Source organism: Pristiophorus japonicus, chromosome 3 (assembly GCF_044704955.1).
Source record: "Pristiophorus japonicus isolate sPriJap1 chromosome 3, sPriJap1.hap1, whole genome shotgun sequence".
Lineage (NCBI taxonomy): Eukaryota > Metazoa > Chordata > Chondrichthyes > Pristiophoridae > Pristiophorus > Pristiophorus japonicus.
Genome location: NC_091979.1, coordinates 292,444,326 through 292,468,347, shown reverse-complemented (window position 1 = coordinate 292,468,347; position 24,022 = coordinate 292,444,326). Strand labels below are relative to the sequence as shown.

General features: G+C 46.3%; 1 protein-coding gene across 1 annotated transcript in view; it reads left to right on the top strand.

Annotated features, from left to right (window-relative positions):
- Window positions 1-24,022, top strand: part of dntt (deoxynucleotidyltransferase, terminal) — a 492,443-nt gene that overhangs the window by 12,991 nt on the left and 455,430 nt on the right. Inside the window, 1 exon segment of the mRNA XM_070875033.1 lies at window positions 17,547-17,721. Coding sequence (XP_070731134.1) covers window positions 17,547-17,721 — 175 coding nt within the window.

The following is a 24,022-nucleotide window of genomic DNA, read 5'->3' as shown; positions in this document are numbered from 1 at the left end:
TGAATGGTGACAGATTAGGAAAAGGGGAGGTGCAAAGAGACCTGGGTGTCGTGGTACATCAGTCATTGAAGGTTGGCATGCAGGTGCAGCAGGCGGTTAAGAAAGCAAATGGCATGTTGGCCTTCATAGCAAGGGGATTTGAGTACAGGGGCAGGGAGGTGTTGCTACAGTTGTACAGGGCATTGGTGAGGCCACACCTGGAGTATTGTGTACAGTTTTGGTCTCCTAACCTGAGGAAGGACATTCTTGCTATTGAGGGAGTGCAGCGAAGGTTCACCAGACTGATTCCCGGGATGGCGGGACTGACCTATCAAGAAAGACTGGATCAACTGGGCTTGTATTCACTGGAGTTCAGAAGAATGAGAGGGGACCTCATAGAAACATTTAAAATTCTGACGGGGTTAGACAGGTTAGATGCAGGAAGAATGTTCCCAATGTTGGGGAAGTCCAGAACCAGAGGTCACAGTCTAAGGATAAGGGGTAAGCCATTTAGGACCGAGATGCGGAGGAACTTCTTCACCCAGAGAGTGGTGAACCTGTGGAATTCTCTACCACAGAAAGTTGTTGAGGCCAATTCACTAAATATATTCAAAAAGGAGTTAGATGAGGTCCTTACTACTAGGGGGATCAAAGGGTATGGCGAGAAAGCAGGAATGGGGTACTGAAGTTGAATGTTCAGCCATGAACTCATTGAATGGCGGTGCAGGCTAGAAGGGCCGAATGGCCTACTCCTGCACCTATTTTCTATGTTTCTATGTTTCTATGTCTTCTCCCTGTGGCTGAGAAGCTCCTCCCGGAGTCACATTGTGGATTTTGTCCACTACGGGGTACAATGGACATGATTTTTATGGCGCGACAACTGCAAGAGAAATGCAGGGAACAGCACCAACCCTTGTACATGGCCTTCTTTGACCTTACAAAGGCCTTTGACACTGTCAACCACGAGGAACTATGGAGCGTCCTCCTCCATTTCGGTTGCCCCCAAATATTTGTCACCATCCTCCACCTGCTCCACGGCAACATGCAAGCTGTGATCCTGACCAACGGATCCATCACAAACCTAGTCAACATCTGGACCGGGGGTCAGGCAGGGCTGCGTCATCGTGCCAACCCTCTTCTCAATCTTCCTCGCTGCAATGCTCCACCTCACAGTCAACAAGCTCCCCGCTGGAGTGGAACTAAACTACAGAACCAGTGGGAATCAGTTCAACTTTCATCGTCTCCAGGCTAGATCCAAGACCATCCCATCCTCTGTCGTCAAACTACAGTACGCAGACGACGCTTGCGTCTGCACACATTCAGAGACTGAACTCCAAGTCAAAGTCAACATCTTCACTGAGGCGTACGAAAGCATGGGCCTTACACTAAACATCCATAAGACAAAGGTCCTCCACCAACCTGACTCCACCACACAGCACTGCGCCCCCAGTCATCAAGATCCACGGCACGGCTCTGGACAACGTGGACCACTTTCCATCCCTCGGGAGCCTATTATCAGCAAGGACAGACATCGACAACGAGGTTCAACACCGCCTCCAGAGCGCCAGCGCAGCCTTCGGCCACCTGAGGAAAAGAGTGTTCGAAAATCAGGCCCTCAAAACTGCCACCAAGCTCATGGTCTACAGGACTGTAGTGATACCCACCCTCCTGTATGGCTCAAAGACGTGGACCATATACAGTAGACACCTCAAATCACTGGAGAAATACCACCAACGATGTCTCCGCAAGATCCTGCAAATCCCCTGGGAGCATAGACGCACCAACGTTAGCATTGTGTTCCTAACACAGGTGAGGCTGCACACAGGGAGGTTAAAGTAACAGTGACCTCAGTCTTTAATAAGACACTCCAGAGTGAGGAACAGGCCTTAGGGGCCGCCTTATATACAGTACTCCTAAGGGATGCTGGGATCCCTTGGGACTTCAGGGGATGAGCTCCCTGGTGGCGGAACATGGGAGTGCATGCTTTATAGATACACAACATCACTCCCACCTCAAAGTCAAAGTGAAAACTATTTACAAGGTGAGGCGGTCAGGAGCCTTTCTTTCTCTGGTGGACTGCCTCGGTACAAATGTCTGTTCTGGTGTGTTGGCTGTGCCCTCGCTGGGCTGGCGTGTTGTTGGCCCTGCAGGACTGCTGGGTGAGCCTGGCCTTGCTGGGCTGTTGGGCGTGATGGGTTCGATTTCCTGATCCGGCATGGTGTCGTTGATCCTTTGGGTGTGTGTTGTGGGCTCGAGAAAGGTGGTGTCTGCTGTGGATTGTTCAGGGCAGTCTGTGAACTGCAGCCTCGTTTGGTCCAGGTGCTTTCTGCAAATTTGTCCATTGTCTAGTTTGACTACAACCACCCTACTCCCTGCTTTAGCTATCACCGTGCCCGCGATCCACTTGGGACCATGTCCATAGTTTAGCACATACACAGGGTCATTCAGATCAATTTCCCGTGACACAGTGGCGCGACCATCGTTTACATTTTGTTGCTGCCGCCTGCTCTCTACCTGATCATGCAGGTTGGGGTGAACCAGCGAGAGTCTGGTTTTAAGTGACTTTTTCATGAGTAGCTCAGCTGGGAGCACCCCTGTGAGCGAGTGGGGTCTCGTGCGGTAGCTGAGCAGTACTCGAGACAGGCGGGTTTGGAGTGAGCCTTCTTTGACTCGTTGAAGGCTCTCTTTGATGGTTTATACTGCCTGCACTCCCATGTTCTGCCACCAGGGAGCTCATCCCCTGAAGTCCCAAGGGATCCCAGCATCCCTTGGGAGTACTGTATATAAGGCGGCCCCTAAGCCCTCCAATGGGAGGCTGGTTTAAACGGGGCCGAGGTGACAAGTTTGATCCCATTGCGGGTCATGAATTCTTTAAATTCGACACTGGTGAAACATGGCCCGTTGTCACTGACCAGTATGTCAGGCAGGCTGTGGGTGGCAAACATGGCCCTCAGGCTTTCAATGGTGGCGGTGGCAGTGCTTCCCGACATTATTTCACATTCAATCCATTTTGAAAAAGCATCCGCCACCACCAGGAACATTTTACCGAGAAACGGGCCCGCATAGTCGACATGGATCCTCGACCATGGTCTGGAGGGCCAGAACCACAAACTTAGTGGTGCCTCTCTGGGCGCGTTGCTCAACTGAGCACACAAGCTGCATTGCCGTACACAGGACTCTAAGTCAGAGTCGATACCGGGCCACCACACGTAGGATCTGGCTATCACTTTCATCATTACTATACCCGGGTGTGTGCTGTGGAGATCTGAGATGAACGTCTCCCTGCCCTTTTTTGGCAGCACTACGCCATTACCCCACAACAGGCAGTCTGCCTGAATGGACAGCTCGTCCTTTCACCGCTGGAACAGCTTGATTGGCTCTTGCATTTCAACGGGAATGCTGGCCCAGCTCCCATGAAGTATACAGTATTTTACTAGGGACAGCAGAGGATCTTGGCTGGTCCAAGTCCCAATCTGGCGGGCCATGACAGGTGATTTATCATTTTCAACTGCATCCATGACCATCAACAAGTCTGCGAGCTGCGCCACCATCAACAAGTTTGCAGGCTGCGCCATTTCCACCCCCGTGGTGGGCAATGATAGCCGACTGAGAGCATCCGCACAGTTCTCGGTGTCTGGCCTGTGGTGGACGGTATAGTTATACACTGATAGCGCGAGTGCCACCTTTGTCTGCGGGCTGAGGCATTAGTATTTATCCCCTTATTTTCAGCGAACAGGGATGTGAGGGGCTTGTGATCAGTTTCCAGCTCAAATTTGAGGCCAAACAGGTACTGATGCATTTTCTTTACCCCGAACACACACGCTAATGTCACTTTCTCAATCAATCTGTAGGCCCTCTCGGCCTTAGATAAGCTCCTGGAAGCATAGGCAACAGGTTGCAACTTCCCAGCAACATTAGCTTGTTGTAATACACACCCGACTCTGTACAACGACGCGTTACATGCTAGCACAAGTCTTTTACACGGGTTATACAATACAAGCAGCTTGTTGGAGCATAAAATGTTTCTGGCTTCTCAAAAGCAATTACTTGGTTTTTTTCCCCATACCCAATTCTCAACTTTGCGCAATAACTCATGTAGGGGCTCTAAAAGGGTGTTTAACCATGGTAGGAAGTTACCAAAATTGTTGAGGAGTCCCAGGAACGACTGCAGCTCCGTGACGTTCTGTGGCCTGGGTGCGTTCCTGATAGCCTCTGTCTTGGCGTCTGTGGGCCGAATGCCGTCCGCAGCGATCTTTCTCCCCAAAAACTCCACTTCTGTTGCCATGAAGACGCATTGCGACCTCTTCAGGCGCAGACCTACGTGATCCAGTCGCTGGAGGACCTCCTCCAGGTTTTGGAGGGGCTCGGCAGTGTCCTGACCAATGACCAATATGTCATCCTGAAAGACCATCATGTGTGGTACCGACTTGAGTAGGCTCTCTATGTTTCTCTCGAAGATCGCTGCAGCCGATCGAATTCTAAACTGGCATCTGTTGTAAATGAACAGCCCCTTGTGCGTGTTGATGCAGGTGAAGACCTTCGACGACTCCTCCAGCTCCTGCATCATGTAGGCCGAAGTCAGGTCGAGCTTGGTGAACATCTTGCCTCCTGCCAGCGTCGCAAATAGGTCGTCTGCCTTAGGTAGCGGGTATTTGTCCTGTAGCGAGAAACGATTAATAGTTACTTTATAATTGCCGCAAATCACTTTTGAGTACTGGAACAATCGGGCTGGCCCACTCGCTGAATTCCACTGGGGAGATGATGCCCTCGCGTTGCAGCCTGTCCAGCTCGATTTCCACTCTCTCCGTCATCATGTGAGGTACCGCTCGTGCCTTGTGGTGAATGGGTCGTGCCTCTGGGACCAAGTGGATCCGCACCTTCGCCCCAGAAAAGTTTCCAATGCCTGGCTCAAAAAGGGACGGAAATTTGTTAAGAACCTGGTACATTAGGCCTCATCGACATGTGATAGCGCTCGGATGTCATCCCAGTTCCAGTGGATTTTGCCCAGCCAGCTCCTTCCAAGCAGTGTGGGGCCATTGCCCGGGACAATTCAGAGTTGCAGTTCATGCACCGTGCCCTCGTAGGTGACCTTGACTATGGCGCTGCCCAGTACAGTGATAAGTTCTTTGGTGTACATTCTCAGTTTCGTGTGGATGGAGCTCAGGGCTGGTCTGAATGCATTGTTGCACCACAGTCTCTCAAACATCTTTTTATTCATGATGGATTGGCTAGCACCAGTGTCCAGTTCCATGGCTATGGGTAAGCCATTCAAGTTTACGTTTAGCATTATAGGTGGACATTTCATCGAAAATGTGTGCACCCCGTGTACTTCAGCATCTACCTCCTCTCTCTGAGGCTCGAAATTGTTTTGATCCACCATGGATCGATCTTCCTCTGCCACGTGGTGGTTAGCAGGTTTTGCAGAGCTTGCAGCTCATTTGCAAGCTTGTTGGAGGTGCCCTATTGTTCCACAGCTCTTGCAAACATACCCTTTGAAGTGACATGAATAGGCTGAATGGAAGCCTCCACAACGCCAACAAGGTATGAATTGCCTTGCATTCATCATTTGTTGGGGACTATGAGTCATCTGGGTCACCTGAGGCCTGCTGGCAGTTGCAGACTCGTGGGTTCTGCCCTGTACATTTCTGCTCGCAAACACAGTTCCAGTTAATTTATGAACATTGCTAGCACTTGTGCTGAGAGATTTGTTTGGTGTTGTCACTTGTGGACATAAAAGCCTGTGCTATCACAATGGCCTTACTGAGGGTCGTTGTCTCTGCAGTCAAAAGTTTTCGTAGAATGGTCTCGTGGCCAATGCCCAGTACAAAAAAGTCTCTGAGCATTTGCTCCAGGTAGCCATCAAACTCACATTGTCCTGCAAGTCGCCTTAGCTCGGCGACGTAGCTCGCCACTTCCTGACCTTCAGATTGCTGGCACGTGTAGAACCGATACCTCGCCATCAGCACACTCTCCCTCGGGTTAAGATGCTCCTGAACCAGTGTACACAGCTCCTCATACGACTTATCTGTGGGTTTCACTGGAGCCAGAAGATTATTCATGAGGCTGTAGGTCGGTGCCCCGCAGGCTGAGGAGGACCGCTCTCCTTTTTGCAGCGCTTCCTTCTCCGTCCAGCTCGTTGGCTACAAAGTACTGGTCTAGCCGTTCGACATAGGCTTCCCAGTCCTCACCCTTCGAAAACTTCTCCAGGATGCACACAGTTTGCTACATCTTTGCATTGAATTTGTATTCTCGTCGCCAGTTATTATGTTCCGAACACAGATGAGGCTGCACACAGGGAGGTTAAATTAATAATGACCTCAGTCTTTAATAAGACACTCCAGAGTGAGGAACAGGCCTTCAGGGCCGGCTTATATACAGTGCTCCCAAGGGATGCTGGGATCCCTTGGGACTTCAGGGGACGAGCTCCCTGGTGGCGGAATATGGGAGTGCATGCTTTACAGATACAGAACAGTTTGTGTCCTTGATCAGGCCAACATCCCCAGCATCGAAGCACTGACCACACTCGACCAGCTCCGTTGGCCGGGCCACATTGTTCGAATGCCTGACACAAGACTCCCAAACCAATTGCTCTACTCGGAACTCTTACACAGCAAGCAGGCCCAAGGTGGGCAGTGGAAATGTTTCAAGGACAACCTCAAAGTCTCCTTGATAAAATGCAACATCCCTACCTACACCTGGGAGTCCCTGGCCAAAGACCACCCTAAGTGGAGGAAGTGCATCCGGGAGGGCGCTGAGCACCTCAAGTCTCATCTCCAAGAGCATGCAGAAACCAAGCGCAGGCAGCGGAAGGAGCATGCGGCAAATCAGTCTCATCTACCTTCCCTCAATGACAGTCTGTCCCACCTGTGACAGAGACTGTAATTCCCGTATTGGACTAAGAACTCACTTTTAGAGTGGAAGCAAGTCTTCCTCGATTTTGTGGGACTGCTTATGATGATGATGATGATGAAGGGGGTTGGAGTATAATAGTAAGCAATTATGTAGGGCTTTGGTGAGATCCCACCTGGAGTATAATGTACATTTTTGGTCTCCATACCTTGCCTTAGAGGATGTGCAATGAAGTTTCACTTGATTGATTCCTAGGATGAGAGGGCTGTCCTATCAAGTAGAATGGGCCTATAGTCTCTGGAGTTTAGAAGAATGAGAGGAGATCGCATTGAAATGTATAAAATTGTTAGAGGGCTTGACAGAGTAGATACTGAGAGGCTGTTTCTGCTGGCTGGAGAGTCCAGAACTGGGGGTCATTCTCTCAGGATAAGGGTTGGCCATTTAGGACTGAGATGAGGAGACATTTCTTCACTCAAGAGTATTGTGAATGTTTGGAATTCTCTGCAGCAGAAGGCTGTGTATGCTCAGTCATTGAATATATTCTAGACTGAGATCAATAGATTTTTAGGTACTACAGGATCAAGGGATATGGAGATAGTATGGGAAGGTAGAGCTATTGTAGAAGTTCAGCCATGATCTTATTAAATAGCGAAGCAGGCTTGAGTGGCCGTTTGGTCTAATCTTGCTCCTATTTCTTATGTTCTTATGTCTCTTATGTAACATGTGTGTAATATTCAGTGGAAATTCTCCAGTGACAAAATGCAAGAGACCATTGTAGTGATAGGATTATCTGAGCATCCATAATGCAAGTGAAAGCCAGCTGTTTGAACAATCGACATTGTAGTTTTAATAGAGGCCTTTGAGTTGTGCCTTGGACGCTGAGATAGCCCTGCCTCTGAAGTGTTTTCTTGCTTTGCCTTGATGGAAAGAAAAAGAAAAATGGCTCATGCAAATTTCACAGCAGATAGTAAAGAGGAGAGAAAATAGAATAAGAGAGGAGCAAAGGAGATACATTTTCACTGCTGACGACATCCCTATATTGCTGCATCAAAGTGAACGGAAGGCGTACATCAAGGAAGACATCCAGCTGATCACTTACCGAACCTCAGCAGTAGCAAAGAGCTAATGGCCTCACCATTAGCTGGAGAAAATAGAGGCCAAGTAGCCGCTGGCACCTTATATTCCATCCTTAGTTCTTATTGTATGAGGCCAACCACTGTGACTCAGGTAGCCTATTTGAGCAGTGTTCTCTCTAATGATCCATGCATTGATCAAGTACAAGCATATATTAAGGATGCAATTTCAATATATGGGTATTTACAGGAACACGTGTGAAATCTGCATAACATTATCCTGGAAGACCAAATTGAATGTCTATAATGCAAAAATATTTCCAGCTTTTTGTTCATCTGTGAGGTATGGACATGCTACAGGTGCTTTGTGAAGGAACTTGCCAAATTCCATATACATCACTTGCAATAAGGGACTGCACAATATAACCCGTATATCTATCATCAGTGATTCTCAACAAATTCAAACATCATTTGGACTAGTCACATCATTCAGATGCCAGGCAGTGGCTTGTGAAACAAGTGTGCTTCTGTGAGATAAAAATTGGCATGTGCTCCTTTGAGGGGAGAGAGGGGGAGGGTGGGGTAGAGGTGGCAGGTGCAGAAGAAGCAATACAAAAACATGCTTGTGTGCAATGTCCTCACTGACAGAGGACATGACACGAGAAGGCTGTAATGGTGTGCTGTCCTAGTTGCTAGTATTTCATACGGTACTGCACAAGAGGCTTTTCTACAAGACCAAAGCCTCTGGTATTAATGGTAATATATTGAGCTGAATTTAGAACTAGCTTGAAGGATGTAGGCAGAAAATAGTTATAGGTGGATTTGGATTTTATTTGGAGACTGGTCACCAGTTGCGTCTCGCAGGGATTGGTGTTGGGACCATTGTTCTTTACTGTTTTTATTAATGATCTAGATCTCGGTATTGGGGGCACAATTTGCAAATTTACAGATGATACTAAGATCTCTGTGTGAGTTTTAGGACTGTAGACGATGCTCTACTGCTTCAGGGGGTTCTTGATGTGTTGGGGGATTGAGCTCATGACTGGCAAATAAAATTTAATTTTGAAAAGTGCAATATTGTACATGTGGGCAGGGTGAATGCTCAACATTCATATATCCTTCAGGAAAAAGCATTAAAGAACTTGAAGGAAGAGATTTGGGCGTACTAGTACATAGATCTCTAAAGGTTCATGAGCAATGCCGTGAAGCTATAGCTAGAATGAATAGGGTGTTGGGGTGCATGCATAGGACAATTGATTAAAAAACAAGTCATATTAGTTTGTCCTTATACAAGACCTTGGTCAGGCCTCACTTGGAATACTGTGTCCAGTTTTGATTCCCTCATATGGTGGGTGATATTGAGGCTTTGGAAAGGGTGCAGAGGTGGACCACTAGACTAATTCTCAGTTTAAAGCATCTTAGTTATCAAAATAGGCTAAAAGAGCTGGGACTCTACAATTTAGAGCATAGAATTAAGGGTGATCTGATCACGCTTTATAAGATGATGAAGGCAATAGATTGTGTTTGAGTTGACAATTTGGTCCAATTAAATAGTTTAGAGAGGACAAGGGGTCACAATTTTAAGTTATCTAAGGCCAGATCTAGTTTAGATGTCAGGAGATGGTTCTTTTTTCGGAGAATAGTGGACCTCTGGAACAGGCTGCTGGCTCCTGTGATGGACAGTGATTCACCAAACTCCTTCAACCAAAGCTGGATCTGTTTCTGGCTGGGGCAGAGATCATTTCTTACAAAAGGTAGGTAGCGCAAGGAATTCAGGGCCAGAGGGATCTCCTGGGCTAGTTTTGACATGGTGGGGTTGGAGCGGAATTTCCTCGATTTTTTTCTCCCAAATTGGCCTCGGTTTTTATCTGGTTTTCACCTCTCCCAGGAGATCACATGGTTTTTGGGTGAGATGGAGAGTGTATATAATCTGATACACAAGGTATCACAATTGTGTTGGATAGGCTGGATGTATCAGAGGGTCTTTTCCTGTCTATCATTGCTTGTATGTTTGTTTGTATACTTTGAAAATAACTATGAGTAGATATTGAGAAAACTGCAAAACCACATATTGGCAGCAGTCATTGGCTGACTCCACTCAGACTATTCTACATAATGACCAGTGGGAGACAAATCATTGATTTGCACACAAGGATCATCAGTGACACTGGAGAACTTGAGAAACCCCCTGATGTTCTAGTCATCCTCAATACATAAAACAACTATATCTATAAGTTTCTCCACTCACACAGCAACATTTACCTTACAACACTGCTGTCAAAGACAGGACTGCCATTGGCAGCAGTATTAAAAAGTACATGCATGGAGCTATTTTCTTCTAACTTTATATTATGCTAGAAACTGTTACATAGCATTGTTCGCAGTTAGTTAGAGGATTTGCCAGTGCAAGAGGAGATGCTGGGATGTAGAAGTTGGGGAGGGGGGCACAGTTCCACTGAAAGAATTTAGAAAAGAGTTTGCAAAGGATCTCTTCAGAAACAGTGAAATAAGTTTTTTGTGATTGATTCGTGGAAAGTTAATAGTATTTTCATTCAAATTCCTAAAATTATTTGGTGCATAACTTGTCATGATCCTGCATATCTCTTGTGTGCATGAACATTCAGTGTCCTGCAGCCCCTTTGTCCGAGTTCCATTTGCTGGACTTGGGTGTAGGTATTGAGACATTGGACTCCTCCATGCTCTGAGCCATTGTCAACCAGCTCTCTGGCAGGCTGCCCATTGTACCTAACATTAGCTGGCATATGCCTGTCAGGCTTCATAGGTAGCCTGGGCACTCAAAGTCTTCTTCTGAGTCCTCTGTGATGTCGCACTCTGGCATGCTGCCACCGGTGGCATCCTATTTCCCTGGCCAGTGATTCACCACATGAAGGTCTCTTCTCTAGCTTAGCTTTCATTGTGAAGGGACAGCAGAGAGAGATGAGTGGCTGGTGAAAGCCACAGCAGTTTGTCATGCAGAGTGTGTAGGGTGAGATAGAAGTGAGAAGGGGAGAAAGGATAAGGTGTGAAGAAACCCAATGTGAGGTGTCCTCCAGCATTGCCACTCACTAGGGCTATGAATCTCCCCCTGCCCGTGATGGCCAGCACATTTTCTTCCAGAAGGGTCAGGGTGTTCCAGTGGGTTCGGTTTCCTCCGGTGGCAGCCTCTTGTTACAAGTTGTGTGTGACCTTCTCATGCAAGAAAGAAGGGAGCATGTTAGTACATACATGTGAGGTGTTTATAGAATATGACTGCCATGGTAGAATAGTTCATATGTAGTGTAGGGATGTAAAGGTTGCAATAGTGGTGAGTGTGCGAGTATGAGGACCGAAGTGTTGTGCAGAGATTGCAGGGAAGAAAGGGAAGTGAGGGAGGGTAGTATTGTGAGTAGTGAGGTTGGAGATGGTGGAAGTGTGAACAGAGAATAAGAGAGCAATATCCTTACCGTAATATCTCTGATGAGGACATTCAGCTTCTTTCGCCATTGTAGCCATGTCCTGGTCGCTAAGCTGCTGCCATTGACCTCCTCTGGAACCTTTTCCCACTGGCAGTGGAGAGCTTTCCATCCCTCAGGACATAACAGGATCTCCCTCCTCTATTCCACCACCTGGACCAGGGCCTCCAATGTGACATCAGAGAACCTGGATGTCCTAGTACATAAGCAAAATACTGCAGATACTGGAATAAAAACAGAAAATGCTGGAAATATTCAGCGGGTCAGGCAGCATCTGTGGAGAGAGAAACAGAGTTAATGTTTCAGATCGATGACCCTTCGTCTGAACTGGAAAAAGCTAGTAATGTAACAGGTTTTTAAACAAGTGTAGGGGCAGGGAAAGGACGGGGGGTTGGAGGGGAGGAAAGAATAAAAGGGAAGGTCTGTGATAAGGTGGAAGGCAGAAGAGATTAAGGGGCAAAATTGCCCCTTTTACAGCCCCATTCACGCCTCTGGGGGGGCGCTAAAGGCACGGCGGAGACTTTTCGCCCAGTGGAGGGGGCGCTACCACCTGCTCGGAAATTGCCCCGGAGTTTGCGGAGGTGCTGCCATGGCTGCACCAAGCCTCGTGATTAATACCCCAGGCTTGTGTGCAACTGCCGATGACATCATCGCCGTGCGTGCCGACCCCTCATCGCCCCCCCACCGACCCCTTATTGCCCCTTTTCCCCCACAGACCGCGAGGATGGCGCAAGTGGATGTCAATGCCAGCTGACTCTACGATGTCAGCCCCAGCGAGGTACGGGCTGTCATCATGCAGCCTGGCACTCCATTTTGGGTGCTAGGCTGCAGGCCTGGTCACACGCTGTCCTGGTGGCATAGTGGAGGCCATCAGAGGCCTTGCAGAATGCACAGCGGCTCTCCACTTTAAGCGAAGGGGGAGGGGCATTGAAGCACGACAGCGCAACACAGAGCATCTACGTAATGCTCAACATCTCGACCCAGTAGCGCCAGTAACTGCCCCCAAAGGAAGTGCAGCGCGCAAGATTGAGCTCCACTTCCTTTGAGGGGCGGTTAGCTGAATTCAGAGGCGGGACGGGATTTCTGTGTCAGGCGCAGAAAGTCCCAGTCCCAGATGGTTACCGCCCCCAATCGGGGTGCAGGGCATTTTCGCCCTCTAAGTGACAAAAGGGATGATGGTGCAAGGCAAAAGGGGATGGTAATGGACAAGTTAAGAAAGAAAAGATAGGATGTAAATGGAAGAAACATCAACAGCTGTCATGGGAAAGAGAGGAAAAAACAGAACAAATGATTTAAAAAAATAAGGGCAGGGGTTACAGTCTGAAATTGTTGAATTCGATGTTGAGCTGAGGAGGCAGTAAAAAAACCTCAACGAAGATGAGGTGCTGTTCCTCGAGCTTACATTGAGCTTCATTGGAACAGTATAAGAGGCCGAGGACGGAGAGATCAGAGTAGGAATAGAGCAAAGAATTAAAGTGCCAGGCAACCAGAAGCTCGGGGTCACGCTTACGGACTGAACGGAGGTGTTTTGCAAAGCGATCACCCAGTCTGCATTTGGTCTCCCCAATGTAGAGGCGAATGCATCGTGAGCAGTGAATACAGTATACTAAATTGAAAGAAGTACAAATAAATTGCTGTTTCACCTTGAAGGAGTGTTTGCGACCCTGGACAGTGGGAAGGGAGGAGGTAAAAGGGCAGGTGTTGCATCTCACAGGAAGGTGTAACCTGGATGCCCTGTCTGTACCTCTTTCAACCATCTTTCAAATGTTGAAAGTTTTCCTGTGTGTCTGCAACCAGTGCACCTCCCCTTTAAGAGGCACTGGCTGCCTATAAGTGGTGCAGCCCATGAATAGTGTGGGTTTGGATGGCTGCATGCCTGAATCATTATAATGAGCTGCCAGCACCAATTTCACGTGGTCTCTGGAACTATGTGAACAGGTGCCTGCAGGGTGCACCCTGCCTCCTGCGCACCGGTGTTCAGGTATGATCCAATTTCCAGGCCATTTTGTCTGAATGTTTTCTAAATCTAAATTGCAAAACTAGTAATCTCCTATCAGTGGAGCTCATGTGATATCCTGGAATCTGTCACAGGACCTCAAAAAGTCTATCAGTTGTTGTCCTTGTGACCCACATATAAAGCCTTTAATTTCCCTGTCCTGACCCTTCTGTGTTTTGTTTGGCTGCACTGACCCAGGGTCATTGCTTGTGAGCAGTGCAGCTGGCTCTCTGACCATCTCATCAATGGAGTGGCATGAGGCACCTGGCCTCACTTCCATGCAGTTGAGGCTAGCTCATTGAATGTTTTCAAGTCAAAGATAGATAGATTTTTAAGCAATAAGGGAATTAAGGGTTACGGGGAGAGGGCGGGTAAGTGGAGCTGAGTCCACGACCAGATCAGCCATGATCTTATTGAATGGCGGAGCAGGCTCGAGGGACTAGATGGCCTACTCCTGTTCCTAATTCTTATGTTCTTATGTTCTTATGTTCTTATGTTCATGCCACAGTTTACAGTCACTCGCAATGGCATAAAAAGATCTGCATGTTTGCCTAGCTGCTTGAATGCTTTACATTCCTGGTCAAGTAACCAGGCTCTTGAATCACCTGGAATGGCTTTCAGAAATTTGTGACAAAGGTGGTGATTTTGACTTTGTTGCGATAGTGCAAAACAGGTGATAGCGAATCGGCAGCCTGTTTTACATCTCTCCCGATTTTTATTTCCATTGACTTCACTAACAAGTCTAAAAAAAAAAATTCTCTTACTTTATTGCCTTGCCCAGGAAATTGTGTGGCTGCGTGGGAGGGGCGAAGATGGGGGTGAGGGTGTGTCAAAGCTACACCATCCCATTAGGACAGTCTTGATGGACCAGCTGATCTTCATCTATCTTTTCTTGTACGCTCCTTTGACCTGGCAAATACACAAGAGGCACGATCCCAGCTGTTAAAGCTACATCACGGAACTCCACCACTGACCCCGCCAGAGTTGGTGTGGTCGGGCTGCCAGGGCTGCAGGAGTGAGAATTCAGTGGTGTGGTGCCATGGCTGGAATTCCCCTTCCCGAAGACAGAAGAGGTGCCAGCAGTAGCTGGCCTGCCTGGGGTGGTGCCAGGCACCCCCCTCCCCCTCCCCCGGAGTAACATTCCAAATGCCCAAGTGGCCCCTTTACAAAGACGACTGCTTCAGCCCCCAACAGTTTTTTGCCTTCTCACAATTGGAGGCCCAGGCCCTGGCCAAGGATCATAAATGGAGAGCACAGCCCAGCTAAGTAACTGACGGTATGGGATGCACCGAAGGTCAGGCCTCAAGCCTCAAAGTTAAGATGAATCGCTGACAGAAAGTGTGACACAGATTTACAACACTGTGGAGACGGTGCCCCAGATTTTCCACAGGGCTTCCCCCCTGACTTACATCAGGTCCTTGCCATTTCTCTGAGTGTTTTGGAGTTACGGCAGTAGGCCCGGAGAAGCTGGAAGGATTTCAGAGCCAATATATGGGTAAGTTTAATGATTTTGCTATGATTGTTGTGTGCTTCTTATTGTATATTTTAAGTTTATATAGTGGGTTGGGTCAAAACAATTCAGCTGAAGGAATTTGCATAAACTGTTTGATTAGTTGGTTTGGTTGGTTTGTGAATGGCAGCTTTGAAAATAAATGAAGGGATTTTCATATTTGCTTGTTCTTCACTGTACATTCACATTTAGTTCAATGGATACTTGATAATTTCATGGAAAAGCGGTTATTTGAGCTAATCATCATTTTTTGCTGTCTAGATTTGTGACATTGAAAATATGACGTCCTGACATTTTTCAGCTGTGATGCCTTTAAAATGTGTGAAACTAGGAACATGTACCGGACTCAGACTTTTAATTATAGAGATAAATATATTCTATTTTTACATGATATAGAAGGGTTGATTTTTCAAGATTGTGCTGTCAACAGGGAGCCTTGCTTGCCAGCTGTGCATGTAAAGAAATCAGAAGCATGCAGCACTTCATTTTCTTCTTTGTGTGGATTGCTCTAGCAAAGAGCTGGCACAGACACAATATGCCAAATGGCCTCCTTCTGTGCTGTGAACTTCTAAACTTCCATGGTCCTGTAGCTGTCAAAGCTCCCCGCTGTCGGTGTGGATTCGGAACATTATTCCGTATTGGATGTATTTTTCATGCTCATAGCTTCTATTTTTAATTGTTACGCAATGAGAGTGCGATGCAGTTGAGAAATTTTTATTTGTGAAACTGTGATGTGTGAACAGCACAATTATCGAGGTAACTAAGACTTGTTCGGGGCCAAAATTCGGTTGCCTAGCACCACCCGTTAATGCCCGAGACTCTAATGGGCCGCTAAGCTCCTACCAACTGAGCGCCGCATTGGCAGTGCCTCCCGGGGACTTCAGTAGAGGGTCACTGGCGGTGCTAATAGTTAACGCCGCTCACTCCAGTGCCATCCACTTGGTGACGTAAATGCGGGTGCAATGCCCCGTTAGCGCGATGGTGATAAACTTCATTGAATTCACCTGCCTTAGTATCTGCCGCTAATTGCGACAGGGAAAGCAGGATTTCCCAACCTCACGGAGCAATGAGGAGACGGCTGACCATAAGTTGTCTTTAGTTATTGTGCACTTATTTCAACTTAATTGGTGTGCAACAGTCTTCAAATGAGCACCGGTCCATTTTTCCTAGGGCCAAACTTCAGTTGCAATGCTGCGCTACCTGCCCAGAATTATGGGTTAGCACCCTAAGAGGAGTGTGGAACGTTTCCCTTAGCGCCGCACTCCCCTCTTGGGGCGCTAAAACAGAATGCGCCATTTGGAGGTAATAAGCATCGCTTGGCACTAAAGTTAGCAACCAGGCAGTGTCACTGCCTTAAATGGGAATTTCCACCCCGTTATATACACATTTATTTAGGTAAATGTGATGCATTTACTTACGTAGTGACAATAGGTGAGGGACACTAACATTTCTCTATTTAAATACTTGTGGTAGGTAAGAAGTGGTAGGCTTGTAATTAATTTCTTTTCATACCCCTGTGCAACGACAAGGGAGATCCACTTTATTTTGTTATTATCTTTGATAAAACTTGGTGCTCTTACTCAGTCACTTGTTTCTTGGATCTGTGGCATTCTTATATTATTCATTTTTAGAAACCATTTTAGCAGCAATTTTTGTCATTATAAAATCAATATGGTGCTGCTATTTGGTGATCTGAGACACTGCGATTAGATTTTTTTTAAGAAGATGTCAATTGAGTAAGCAAAGAGTAAAATACATCAATGGAAAAAGTGAAACACACGGACATATGGGGGAAAGTAGTGAAAATGTGCAATATGTATTTGGGAGAGAGTGCCGAATACCAAAAACGAATAGAGTTTCAACGATGAAGATAAGATGAAAGGCTAGAAATTTGTAGCGCAAAACGGGTGTAGCGTATATCGGGCGGCTGACCTGATACCGCCCATTGTACACAGTGCTTAAGACGAATTTCTAGCCCTGTGTGTGAGAATGCAGTAAGAATGGAAGACAAGCAGAGAGACAGTTACAGACAGTGAGAGAGTTTTACTTTCTGTGAGAAATGTGAAGGGAGTTAAGCTAGTATTATCGTGCAAAGAGAAAGTCAGTATATTTTGCACCAGTAAGAGTAATTTGGGTTGTATACAGCCAAGTAAAGACTGAAAATAAACACCCCTATTCTGTTTCCTGTCTGATAGTGTTTGAATTACTAAAATTAAATTGTGGTGCTGCACAGTTCAGCTTGATGTACAAGAAAATTATCGAGTTTTATAATCCTTAATCTTGGCCTGCCATTTTTCTGTATTTCCCCATGTAATTTTTGTCCAACGAGCTGATTTGACTCTGCATACATGCCTCTAATTTGAATTTATATATTTTTTAATCCATTGCCGGTGTTTTGGATCTTCGCTGAGAATTAAATTGTAACATTACCCAATCATTTTTTTGCAGTCCGAAAATAGCAGCCGCATCTTAATTAGAATCATGACTTATGTGCAGAGTGTAGACTGCAGGGCAGCTATCCTTAGTGGTTGTGATGTTTCACTAACTTTATTTAACTCCAGTAATAAGAAACTGTACTTTTTACTTCGAAGGATCACCTCAATATCTTGCAAAGATGTAATGCCACTCACTGCTGATCACCAAATAAAAAATAATATTCTAACTGTTACCCTTTTTCTTTCTTATAGTGATTCAGTCACACATATTGTGACAGAGAATAATTCCTGGAATGAAATTTGGGACTGGATTCAAAACCAGAAGCTGTCAAATGCCGACAAGCTTAAGGTGCTTGATATCTCCTGGTTCACAGACAGCATGGGTGCTGGAAAACCTGTGGATATAGAAGAACGCCATAAACTGCAGGTACATTTTATTTCCCATGAATAATTTGTGATGCACAGTATCGTGTATGATAGGCTTGCCACTATTTCCCAGCGCATGAGGTCAGTTTGTTTCTGTAGCAAAGAAGATTAAAGATAACCGGTATACATCAGTCAAATATTTGCTGCACAAACTGAACAAAATTGACATCTTATTGGCCTAGAAATTGTGGTCGGAGGCGTACCCCCAGAGTACATCTCTGACCCGTGAAATATTTACAAAATTACCTCCAGGCATTCGGGCTGCGAAGAGTTACAGTCTCGGGCCTTCGGGCATACAGCAGCGTAAAGGCCCACAGATCCCAGGGACGCAGGTGGTTCATCCCTGGGATCAGATGGGCCCGGTTCTCCAATGACAAATGAGGATTCCATTGCAATAATTTGCAAAGGGAATCCCTAATGATATGCAATGGAATCCCCAAATAATTATACAATGTACAGCATTCTAATAAATATAAATGTACTTAATTGCAATTTTATTCATAACTTCCTTCACTGTACCAACCTCAATAAAAATTTTATTTTTTGATAAATAATTTTCAACATCTTAATCCGTGCCAATATTTGCATAAACTCATTTAAACGTATGTGTGTAATTTTGGATTTTTAAGCCTTATATTTACCCTTGCACTGATGAAAGCAGGCCCTACGCCTGCTTTTACCAGCCGTAAGAGTTGCGTGGGAAATTGTTGGGCAGTTGTTGGGCAAATAGCCGAACTCTGCACCAGCGATATGCATTTTTTCAGATGGTTCAGACGATCTGTCAAGGCGTACCTTGACAGATCGAAGTTCTGGATTTCATGCATATGCCCGCGCATGCGGAAACCAGGAACCTCTGTAATTTCAGGGCCATTGTATTTTTGAGGTGTAATAATTCCTGGAAAATTATTAACTCTTGGGAAACTAGTTTCTGTTAGATTCTCGCATAGTCAGCTAGGAGTTTCAAAAACACTGGTAGCAATGAACAATACAAAATTAATGTGCAAATAATATGCATATGACAAGGCTGACATCAATAAATATATTGCAGTTCCAGGCAACTGATACTCTGAAACTGTAACTAAAGCCTTTGATAAAGCTGACCACACCATCCTCCTGCAACACCTCTTCATCATTGTTCAGCTGAGTGCAAATTCCCTCGCCTGGTTCCATTCCAATCTATCCATTCGTAGCCAGAGAATCACCTGCAATGGCTTCTCTTCCTGCTCCCACACCATTACCTTAGAGGCTCCAAGAATCGATCCTTGGCCCCTCTCCTATTTCTCATTTACATGTGGCCCCGTATTAACATTATTCAGAAACGCAATGTCAGGTTCTACATGTCTCTGTCGTCACCTAGCTGTACCTCACCACCACCTCTCACGACCCCTATTCTGCCTCTAATGTGCCACGCTGCTTGTCTGACATCCAATATTGGATAAGCAGAAATTTTCTCCAATAAAATATTGGGAAAACCAAAGCCATTGTCTTCGGTCCCCACCACAAACTCCATTCCCTAGCCACTGATTCCATTCCTCTCCCTGGCCCCTGTCTGAGGCAAAACCAAACTGTTTGCAACTTTGGTGTCCGAGTTGACACTCAGTTGAGCTTTCAATCCCATAGCCCCTCCATCACCAAGACTGCTTACTGCTGCTGAAACCCTCCGTAACATAACCCATCTCCACCCCTGTCTCAGCTCATCTGCTGCTGAAACCTTCATCAAGCCTTTTTTATCTCCAAACCCAATTATACCAATGCTCTCCTGGCTGGCCTCCCACCTTGCACCCTCCGTAAACTTGAACTCAATCAAAACTCTTCTGCTCGTATCTTAACTCACACCAAATCCCGTTCACCCATCACTCCTGTGCTGACCGGCAATGCCTCGATTTAAAAATTCTCATCCTTGTTTTCAAATCCCTCCCAATCTCTGTAACCTGCAGCCCTACAATCCTCCGAGATTTCTGTGTTCCTCCAATTCTGGCTTCTTGCGCATCCCAATTTTCTTCGCTCCAACATTGATGGCCATGCCTTCAGTTGTCTAAGCCCTAAGCTCTGGAATTCCTCCCTAATCCTCTCTACCTCTCTAACTCACTCTCTTCCTTTAGGATGATCCTTAAAACCTACTACTTTGACCAAGCTTTTGCTCACCTATTTTAATATCTAATTCTTTGGCTCGGTATCAATTTTTGTCATTTCGCTCCTATAAACATAGGAATAGGAAGGAAGATAGGAACAGGAGTAGGCCATTCAGCTCCTCAAGCCTGATCCATCATTCAATTAAATCATGGCTGGTCTGCATCTCAACTCCACCTACCTGCCCATCCACCCATAACACTTACTACCCTTGCCTAACAATAATCTATCAATCTCAATTTTGAAATTTTCAATTGACTAAGCCTCAACAGCAATTTGAGGATGAGAGTTCCAGATTTAAACTAGCCTTTGTGTGAAGAAGTGCGTCCTGACATCACTCTTGAACGGCCTAATTCTAATTTTAAGGTTCTGCCCCCTTGTTCTGGCCTCCCCCACCAGAGGAAATCATTTCTCACTGTCTACCCCATCAATTCCTTTGATCATCTTAAACACCTCAAGTGTATCAATACACAAGGGAATAGAAGCCTAATCCATGCAATCTGTCCTCATAATTTAACCCTTTTAACCCCGGTATCACGCTGATGAATCCTTCCTAAGGTACAGTGCTCAGACCTGAACCCAGTATCCAGATAGGGTCCAACCAGAGCTTTATATAATTGTAATATAACTTCCATCCCTTTGTATTCCAGCCCTCTTGAGATAAAGGCGAATATTCCATTCGCCTTTTGAAATATTTTTTGAACCTGTCTGCTAGTTTTTAGTGATTTCTGTACTTGGACCCCTAAACCTCTCTGCTCATCCACAGTTCCTAGCTTCTCACCATTTAGAAAATTCTCTGCTCTCTCTTTCTTTCTTAGGTGAAGCGCCTTGGGACCTTTTATTATGCTAAAGGTGCTATATAAATGCAAGTTATTATTGTTATTGTTGGCAATTGGTACCTGAAAATTGCATTAGGGTCCTGAAACTGCATAGGATCCTGATTTAAAAATTGTAATAAAGTTTCCTCCTGCTTCGAGCAGGAACACTGGCTGTTCATTTCACGGCCCACTCCAAAATTGAATCAGGCAAGCCTCAGGTGGTCAGTGGGTGGTATGTTTTTTTTTAATTGTCTACCTGCTGCCAGATTTTTCAGCAGACAAAAGTCACTGCCAGAAACTCTATCGTATTTCTCAGTACCAGTTTGGAGATTCTTAAACATGGAGATCAATTTCATAGCCCTGGCTAACTTTATAAAGCAAATTTGACCCTGATGGTTACTATGGTAGCCTAGAGATATTATACTAGGCTGAAGACAATTGAGTGAAGCTTAATGTATGTTTAATAATCCTGGTTCAACAAGTTATGGCTCATCCTGCATTTGAACTTCTTTATCAAAGGCAACGATTCTGCTGGGAGAGAGGTTCAGTGGCAAAACAGGTGCCAAGTGCACCATCGCTGCTCGTAAACGAGATCTTGGATTAATGCAGAACATGGAGGTGCAGCTGCAATAGTCACTGTGTTCCTGGCACAGACACAGAAGTCAGACTTGCACGCTGGCAGTTCTTGTGGTTGCATCGGATCATACGCTGACTAACAATCAGGCTTACCCCTCTTTTGTTAAAGAAGACAATTATTTAATCCATTTAGTTCACTTAGATTTGGATTGCACTGAGTCTGGAAGCAAGAAAAGGATTGGCCGAGGTTTTGAAGAACTCAAAAGTTACTGTAGGTGACAGAGTTGAGTATTCTTCCACCAGCTATCTATGCTGCTACTTGTTTTGCCAGAATGCTTGTATATTGTCACCAAGGCGAGTAGCTGAATAATTATGCTTATAAAGGAGAACGGAGTAACATACAGCTACTGTTTCTGGGCAGGATTGTTAAATGGATCTTCTCATTTGTCCACCCTTTATCCAACTCTATCTATTGTTGTTTATGTTATATATGCAGACTATAGATATACTCTCTGTGTAGTTACTCTATAGTTGCATAAGATGGAGACTTGTTCACTTGATGTACTATCAGTAAGGTTTACACTGTGTATATACATGCTGGCACCACTAGAGGGTGCAACTGGTGAAGACCGGGGTTTCCTGCCCTGGTGGCAGGGGCTGTATAAAAGGGGAGCCACCATGTGGCTGCCTCACTCTGGAGTTCCGAATAAAGGACCAAGGTCACTACAGTTTGAGTACAACACATTGCCTCATGGAGTCATTCATAGGTACATTATAGACATAATAACTGGCGACGAGAATACAGACTTTCACACGATTATGGCTACCTTTGGAATTTTAACAGACTTCGCAGAGGGTGATGAATGGGATGCCTTCACGGAAAGGCTTGAGATATATTTTGTGGTAAACAACCTGGCAGGGGAGACAGACACATTGGTGGAGAAGCGCAAGGCTATACTGCTGAGCAGTTGTGGGCCTGAAGTCTGCTGCCTCGTCAGGGACTTGCTGGCACCCACGAAGGCCAAGTATAAGACATATGATGAGTTGACTGAACGAATTCGCGACCAACTAAAACCAAAAGAGAGCATCCTCATGGCCAGGCACAGATTCTACACTCACCGCAGACCTGAAGGCCAGGAGATTGCAAAATTTGCTGCTGACCTCAGGAGACTTGCAGCACTGTGTGACTTTGGCATGCACCTAAATGAAGCATTGTGAGACATCTTCGTTATAGGAATTGGCCACGAGGACCTCCTTCACAAGCTATTATCTGCCGACACCACAGTCAACCTGCAGAAGGCCATCAGCATCAGTCAGGCGTTCATGACCTCGACCTGCAACACCAAGCAAATTATTCATCCTGTGGACTCAAACCCAGCAAGTTCTGTACACAGAATGGTGCTTTTCATAGGCAAGACAGTAGAACATGGCTCTGCCCAGAAGCAGAGAGCACAAACCTCAGGGTTCCAGAACTCAGAGTCCGCTAATCGAGTAGCACCATGCTGGCGTTGCGGAGGAAACCATAGGGCTCACCAGTGTCAGTTTGCTGAGTACGTATGCAAAGCCTGTAACACGAAGGGCCACCTCCAGCGTATGTGTAAAAGAAATACGACTCACCATCTAGCAGAGGAGTCGGTAGATGACTTTGAATCCAGGGTGGAGTATGATGATTTGGCCACAGAGGTAGCTCAGCCCCAAGAAGAAGTGTATGGAGTGTATACCTGCCCCACCGATTGTCCTCCAGTGAAGATAGAAGTCGAGATAAACGGCATTCCAGTCTTAATGGAAGTGGATACGGGAGCGAGTCAGTCAATGATGAGCCAGGATGCCTTTGAGAGGCTATGGAACAAAAAATGACCCGAGCTGGTTCCAGTACAGGAAAAGTTGTGCACCTACATCAAGGAGCTGATCCCAGTCCTTGGTAGTGCGGATGTAAGTGGAATCCATAATAGCATGGTGCACAAGTTACCTCTGTGGATTGTTGCAGGTGATGGTCCAATGCTACTTGGAAGAAGGTGGATGGGGAAGATCCAGTGGAAATGGGAAGACCTCTTCACTCCAGCAATCGATGTCCCCCATGCTCAGAGGCAGAGCAAAACCTCACCTTCGCTTGGACCAGGCACCAGAGAACAGACCAGCGCAGCACCTGAGGCACAGACCATCCATCATGACTGCGTGACAGTGATCCATACGGAACGACCTAAAAGTACCTTCCCGGCTCCAGTGGCAGGACTCCTGGAGAGGAAGATCGAATTCACAGGCACTCTTCCAGCTTTTGTGGCAGAATCGCGGGAGAGAAGGATCAAGGCAGTCGACCTCGAGGACAGAGGTAAGATGGCATCCCTGCTGCAGCGAGGTGCAGAGTGGCGTGACAGGGTTCCCTTAAAGGAGACCTGCAACCAATTGAACTTAAAGAGACATTGTATGAATGGCAAAGTAATGAACCGAGTAAGAATGTAAAGAACAAAATGTTGCAAGATGTCGGGAATAGAGTGTCCCCAAAAGTAGAAAGCCAGCGACCTCAGGAGGGTGAATCCTGATACCCTGCCCCAGGTCTATCCCACGCTGCAGGCACCCGGTGGCACTATTCGCCACGGACCTGGAAACGAAAACGGCACCAATACGCGCAGTCGGTCGCCATTGCCCACCACCCGGGTGGAGACGGTGCAGCCCCCAGACCCAGTCGCTACCGCAGCCATGTCCGGGAGCGAAAGGTCAGAACCAACAAGTTCCCCAAACGGGACCTGGAACAGCCAGGTTCCCAACACCATGAGAGAG